This window comes from Otolemur garnettii, unplaced genomic scaffold (assembly GCF_000181295.1).
Source record: "Otolemur garnettii isolate 467f Iridium unplaced genomic scaffold, OtoGar3 scaffold00021, whole genome shotgun sequence".
NCBI lineage: Eukaryota > Metazoa > Chordata > Mammalia > Primates > Galagidae > Otolemur > Otolemur garnettii.
The window spans coordinates 10,610,738-10,618,344 of record NW_003852416.1 but is presented as its reverse complement, the minus strand read 5'-3'; the positions used below and the strand labels follow the sequence as shown (position 1 = coordinate 10,618,344).

Here is a 7,607-nt window from a genome sequence, read left to right as displayed (position 1 = left end):
CCTTAGCCGGTTGAGCTATAGGCGCCGAGCCCAGACCTTTATTCTTATACACTAAAGTTGTTTCCAATTTTTGTTAGAATACTATAAACATAACTTTCATATAAGTATTTTTACATGTTTTTTCTCCATAAGACAAATTGATTTAACTGTCTTTGTGTGGACAACAGTTTTTTGAGAAAACCTAGTCCATTGTCTTTTTAGAAAAGAGGCTTCAACCGACCTTAAGATACTCATTTAACAAATACTTTTGATTATGTACTCTGAATTACGCAGTGTGCAAAGTGTTAGGGATTCAGTAGTGAGCAAAACAGATGTGGCACTTAACTTGAAGGTAAAGAGATGAAAGTGATGTTCGACATAACAGTTACTAATTGGTGTTTTTTGGATATTCCAATATTTATAGGTAGTACTGTGTATTTTAACCAGTCTTCACCATTTATATATTTAAAAATTAGGTCCTGGCTTGGCGCCCACAGCTCAGTGGTTATGATGCCAGCCACATGCACTGAGACTGGCAGGTTCAAGTCTGCCCTGGGCCAACTAAAACAACAATGACAACTGTAACAAGAAAATAGCCGGGTTGTGGTGGGTGCCTGTAGTCACAGCTACTTGGGAGGCTGAGGCAAGAGAATCGCTTAAGCCTGAGAGTTTGAGGTTGCTGTGAGCTCTGACACCACGGCACTCTACCCAGGGTGACATAGTGAGACTCTGTCTCCAAAAAATATAAATAAATAAATAAATAAAATTATGTCCTATAAAAAGTTTTAGATTTTTTTATATAGGTCTCTTTTTTTCTTACTACAGTTGGTGGGCCAGTTTATTGCTAGAGCTGTTGGAGATGGAATTTTATGTAATACCTATATCGATAGTTACAAGGGAACTGTAGATTGTGTACAGGCTAGGTAAGTAAATTAATTTTCCTACTTAGAATTTCATAGTGGGTGAATTTCTACAAGAGGCTATTGAAATGACACTTACATTAATCAGACATTGTGGGCATCTGTGACTTGTTTGTATTCTCCACAGTTAAAACAGAACGGAGAGGTTGTTGGCATGATATAACAGGATAGTACTACAACCCCAAAATTCTGAGTTTTAGCTAACCTGAAATTAATTGCCTTCATGAGTCAAGCCATTCTTGTTTGGGTATCAAATGCTTTTATAAAATGAAAGTGTTGCGTTATGTTCTTTAAGTTCCCTTCAGGTTCTAACATTCTGCGTTTATTTAAGAGTCTTCTGAGATAGACAAGATTAACAGAGTATCTTGATTTACAATTTTATATTGTACTTTTCTACTGTAGAAATATTTTGGAATACATCTTTTTTACTCTTGTTCTTTGGTATAATTAAGTGTAAGCTATAGGTAATATTTTGGAGTTGTGCTGTGTGATTTTTCTTAATTTCCTAGAGATTTAGACTTAGACATAGCCATGTGTTAGGTTTTCTTAGGTATAGATATTAACTTGATTTTCCAGGGCTACTTGAGGTCACAGTGGGAAAGTTTCCCTGGGTAAAAAGTCATGGATATAGGTAAACATTGTACGTGACATGCATGTTCTTTCTCATTGTGTATCAGTTATTTTTTAATATATTTTAATTTTCCTGAAGGAGAAATGGAAGGGAGAGAGCCATGAGACTATTAACATGAAAATCAACTTTATTCTGTTCTCAACTTTTTATTTTGAAGAAGAATTTTTTGAGTTTTGAAGTTTATATTGCTTTTATGTTTATATGAAAGATTTTAATGCATATGGAATTTTGTCAGCTTTAGCCATAATTGGATAAACTTCAGACATGTTCAGATACTAAAATTGAATTTTTTCCTTTTTTGTAGAGCTGCTCTGGATAAAGCTACCGTGCTCCTGAGTATGTCTAAAGGTGGAAAGCGTAAAGATAGTGTATGGGGCTCTGGAGGTGGGCAGCAACCTGTGAATCACCTTGTTAAAGAGGTAATGATTGGGTACTGTTTTTAACTTAATTTGTGATTTGTGTCTACTAGCTGGTATTTTTTTGGACAAGATTAAGTTTGGTCTTGTAACTACAAATGGAAAATTGAATAATCCTTTTATATTTGGCTGTATACCCTTTTATTATAAATTATATGATGACTATATTGGATTGTTATTAAATTTTTAATATTAACAAGATTGTGTTAAGTTAAAAGAATTTTTGTGAGTAATTATATAGGAAGGTTAGGTATGAACTTCAAAGGAATGTCTGAAATCTTTCTCTTATATTAGTATTTAAAATTTTTAAATTCTGTAGAAATGAGATTTTTTCCCCCCACTTTGTAATTTTATTTATTACAATAATATCTGTTATTATGTGAGCAATTTGAAATAGTCTCAGATCATAAGTTATGATTTTGAGAGCAGAGCAGATCAGAGTGGTACATTTTAGTGAGGAAGTCCACTAGCTGTATACATGCTTTAAAAGAAAACAATTGTTAGATTATTCCCTGTGGATTTTTTTTCTGGCTATAATATGCTTTTCCATAGCAAGAAACAAAAAATGTATTTAATCTCCTTATTTGCCAATCTTGAAGAAAAGACATGTAATTAGAAGATTTATAGTTAATGTGCTTCACATTTTTGATTATAATCTTTTCATGTGACTATAATTTTATTTTTAGTAAGTCTTTTAATGATATATGTCAGTGTATTATCTAGTTTAAGTGTTAAGGAGCTCGAAATAAACTTTGAGCCTTGGCTGTTTTTGCTTTCATATACATATATTAATGTTAAAATACGTAAGTTGGTGTTTTCAATGTCATGTTGCAATACATAGGTAACTCTGAAGGTTCTGAGATAGACTGTTATGGTCTATTATATCACTTCCAAGAAACACAATTGATTGCATCCTTTCTGATTCACCCATGCAAGTTCGAACTTGCTCAGCTTGGCAGGGTTTTTGGGAGGACTTCATTTGTTTCCATTTGTGTGAATTTTACATTTTTATTTTTGTGTATTGGAAAACTTTTGTAATGACCTGCATATCTTTTTTTTTTAATTAAAGAATTATTAGAAGAATTAAGGTATAAAAATAGTTCAAATACCAGGACATGTAGGCAAGGATAAGAAATAACAGGCATCCAGATTGGAGAGGAAGGAAGAGGTAATATTAGTTCGATTCACAGATGACATGATCTCTATGTGGAAAATCTGAATGATCCACCAAATAACCCCCTCAAACCTCAAACAAACTATTAACTAAATAAATGAGTTCAGCAAGGTTGCAGGATATAAGATCAATATAGAAATGCAATTCTGTATCTATATGGTAGTAGTGAATGAGCTGAACTGAAATTAATTGCAGTTTACAAATAGCATCAAAGATAAAATACCTAGGAATAAATCAAATAAGTCTGATACACTGAAAACTGCAAAGCATTGTTGAAAGAAATTAAAGAAGACTTAAGGCTCGGCGCCTATAGCTCAACTGGCTAAGGCGCCAGCCACGTACACCTATGGTGGCGGGTTCGAATCCCCAGCCTGGACCCGCCAAACAACAATGACGGCTACAACCAAAAAATAGCCGGGCGTTGTGGCGGGTGCCTGTGGTCTCAGCTACTTGGGAGGCGGAGACAGGAGACTCGCTTGAGCCTAGGAGTTGGAGGTTGCTGTGAGCTGTAATGCCATGGCACTCTACCCAGGGGGACAGCTTGAGGCTCGGTCTCAAAAAAAAAAAAAAAAAAGAAGACTTAAACAGTTATATCTCATGTGCGTGGATCAGAAGACATATATGATGGTCAAGATGGCAACTCCCCAAAATTAATATTTTGAGAAACTGCTAAACTGTTGTATGTGAATTTACACTTATAAAAAACAAATGAGATGGCTCGGTGCCTGTGGCTCAAGTGGCTAAGGCACCAGCCACATACACCTGAGCTGGCAGGTTCGAATCCAGCCCGGGCCTGCCAAACAGCAATGTTGGCTGCAACCAAAAAGTAGCTGGGTGTTGTGGTGGGCACCTGTAGTCCCAGCTACTTGGGAGGCGGAAGCAGGAAAATCACTTAAGCCCAGGAGTTGGAGGTTGCTGTGAGTTGTGATGCCACAGCACTCTACCCAGGGTAACAGCTTGAGGCTCTGTCTCAGAAAAAAAACAAAAACAAAATAATGATAAGATAAAAATTGAAGTAAAACTACCAATAGGAAGTTGAGGTGGACATTATTTGGATATCCATATAACCAAATGGAAGGAAGGGTTGAGACAAAGAAGACTTAGAAATGTATACGTGTGTTCGTAATTTATCATTCTCAGAAATATATGGAATCCATAGGGAGCATTTAAAATATTTTTTAAAGTTATATAGCAAATGTAAAAACTAAGTAGAATTTTTTTTAAAATTTATTTTATTTTATTTTTTTCAGTTTTTGGCGGGGGCTAGGTTTGAACCTGCCACCTCCGGCATATGGGGCCGGCGCCCTACTCCTTTGAGCTACAGGCGCTGCCTTTTTTATTTTTGTTTTTTGAGTCAAAGTCTCATGTTGTCACCCTCGGTAGAGTGCTGTGGTATCACAGCTTATAGCAACCTCCACCTCTTGGGCTTAGACGATTCTCTTGCCTCAGCCTCCCGAGTAGCGGGGACTACAGGCGTCCATCACAATGCCTGGCTGTTTTTTGTTGTAGTTTGGCCGGGGCCAGGTTCAAACCCACCACCCTTGGTATATGGGGCCGGTGCCCTACTCACTGGGCCACAGGCACCGCCTATAAAACTAAGTAGAATTTAAATAACAAATACAGTCATATGGTACATAACAATTTTTCATTAATAATGCACTGTATGGAACCATGGTGATCTCTTAAGATTATAATGGAGCTGAAACATTCCTGTTACCTAGTATTACCTAGTATTGTAGCTATTGTAATATCATAGCATAATTTATTTTCTTATAAGTTTAGGGTAGCCTAAGTGTACATTGTTTATAAAGTCTGTAGTAGTGTACAGTCCTAGGCCTTCACATTCACTCACCACTTACCATTGACTCACCTAGAGCAACTTGTAGTTCTTCAAGTTCAATCCATTGTTAAGATTGCTATAAAAGTATACCTTTTTTTTTTTGTCATTTATACCATAATTTTAGTGTACCTTTTCTGTGTTCAGATAAATATTATTATGTTCTAATTAAAGTATTCAGTACAGTAACATGCTGTATAGGTTTGTAGCCTAGGAGTGGTGGGATATACCATAGAGCCTAGGTATGCAATAGGGTGTACCTTCTAGGTTTGTGTAAGTACTCTACAATATTCATGTGACAGAAAACATTTAATGCATTTTTCAGAATTATCCTCATCATTAAATGACAAATGACTGTATATTAATTGGCAATTATAAAAACACTATTAAATGTTGTGCTTTAAATATTTACTTTCTTGAAGCATAATAGGAATTATTCATCAGGATGTATTTTGTGATTATATCTTACTTTACATTTTATGAAAATATGTTGTAGCAGTGGGAAATAGAAGATACTTGAAAAGGTTTATTGTATTCAGTTAACCAGCACTCGCTGCCATCTAGGTGCGAAAGTGATTTTAACAGGTGGCATATAGGGAAGTTCTTGTGCTGAAAAACTTTTCTCTAGAGCCATAGATGACATTATTTAAGTTTAAACAGACTTTCCTTTTTTAGCTTCAACTGGAAGCTAAATTATTGATGACCATTTTAGAAAACGGGTTTCAAATCCTTAGTTGTAGAGAAAAGAGAAACTGTATTGCCCTGTTCAATAATGCCCCATTATCATCTCCCACTTTTTTGGCTTCCAGGGTTCTTACTATTCAAGTCATCTTGATAAAAGTGCAATATTTTATGCCACCTTAAAAATTCATACTGCGACTTTCTGTTAGGGCCCTCTAGTGGTATTTAAAATTCAGATTCCTTGATTTCAGTGGGAGCATTCTAAAGCATTATGGTTATAACCCAGGCCATGGATATTATACCCTATTCTTGGATTTCAGTGATTATTCAGACACACTGAAGAGTTGTATTTGCTTCATAATTAGGAATCATTTAAAAATTGAGGACTTTTTTAATTATGAAGAAATTATGATAGTACATGTCGGGTCTTTGTGTTCTTAGCTGTGATCTGTTGTTTCATAATGTAATTAATATATTGAAATGAGGGTAAATAATCTGTAGGTAAGCACAGTTTTTTTTCTAAAAAGTAGGAATTCTAACACATCTCAACTTTTAAATCTAATAGATTGATATGCTGTTGAAAGAGTATTTACTGTCTGGAGACATACCTGAAGCTGAACATTGCCTTAAGGAACTGGAAGTACCTCATTTTCACCATGAGCTTGTATATGAAGTAAGATTTCCTTGCCATATCAAAGAGAATTACTTAAGTGTTCCTTTTTGTACCACAGTGATTTAATACTGCTTTAATAACATACATTTTTTTCTTGTTATAAAATATTAAGGCAGAAAGTAGTTTTTAAATTTTCATGATTATAAAATCATATGATGATTACAAATTAGGGAAAAGGCATCTGTTATAGTTTTGGAGCTGTTTCTTATATGAATTAATGACCCAAAATTCATTCATCTAATTTTTTAGGCTATTGTAATGGTTTTAGAGTCAACTGGAGAAAATACATTTAAGGTGATCTTGGATTTATTAAAATCCCTTTGGAAGTCTTCTACCATTACTGTAGACCAAATGAAAAGAGTAAGTATTATGTAATTTTGTACAACTTTTAGGCTAATACATGATTGAATAAAGAATTACATTTTCTTTAAGTTTAATATTATGCTTATAAGTTTTGTTTGTTTTCTTTCTTTTTTTTGGTCTGGGCTGGGTTTGAACCCTCCACCTCCAGCATATGAGGCTGGTGCCCTACCCTTTTGAGCCACAGGCACCGCCCCCTTTTGTTTGTTTTCTTAATGGGTAGTGTTTGAGGTTTGAACCTCTTATAACTATTTCTTGGAAAGTAACATTTCACTGAGTTTTTTTACTTATTTTTGTTTATTTTTATTTTATCAGTTAATTTTTTGGGAGACAGTTTTACTTTGTCATCCTCAGTAGAGTGCCTGTGGCATCATAGCTTATAGCAACCTCAAACTCTTGGGCTCAAGCCATCCTCTTGCCTCACCCTCCCAACTAGCTGGGGCTGTTAGGCGCCCACCACAACACCCGGCTATTTTTAGAGGTAGGGTATGGCTCTTGCTCCAGCATTTCTCTTAACTCCTCAGCTCAGGCCTTGGCCTCCCAGAGTGCTAGGATTTACAGGTGTGAGCTACCATGCCTGGCTTTATCTATTTTTAAAAATGTGATTATGTATTCCCCTCAAGGGTTGTCTAATATATAATACTTTATATTTAGAGAAACATGAACCTTTAACAAATTATACTTTAAAATACTTATTTAAAGTTGTGTGTATTGTTGAAATGTTAGTGAGGTTCTTATTTTGTTTGCACTGTATTTTTTTTAAAAAGTAGCAAATGTATATAGAAAAGAACATGGAGAAGGAATTTGTCTAATGTGTGATAGAAGTCTGCCTGGCAGTTCTTTTGAAAGAATAGTTTTAGGCTCGGCGCCTATAGCTCAACCGGCTAAGGCGCCAGCCACGTACACCTAAGGTGGCGGGTTCGAATCCCCAGCCCG

General features: G+C 35.4%; 1 protein-coding gene across 2 annotated transcripts in view; it reads left to right on the top strand.

The window, feature by feature from the left end:
- PDCD4 (programmed cell death 4) overlaps positions 1-7,607 on the top strand; it is a 53,283-nt gene that overhangs the window by 42,507 nt on the left and 3,169 nt on the right. For both annotated transcript variants that reach the window (XM_023511606.1, XM_003787172.3), the window contains 4 exons: positions 805-902; positions 1,835-1,949; positions 6,204-6,311; positions 6,561-6,671. In XM_023511606.1, coding sequence (XP_023367374.1) covers positions 805-902; positions 1,835-1,949; positions 6,204-6,311; positions 6,561-6,671 — 432 coding nt within the window. The remainder of the gene's footprint in view (positions 1-804; positions 903-1,834; positions 1,950-6,203; positions 6,312-6,560; positions 6,672-7,607) is intronic.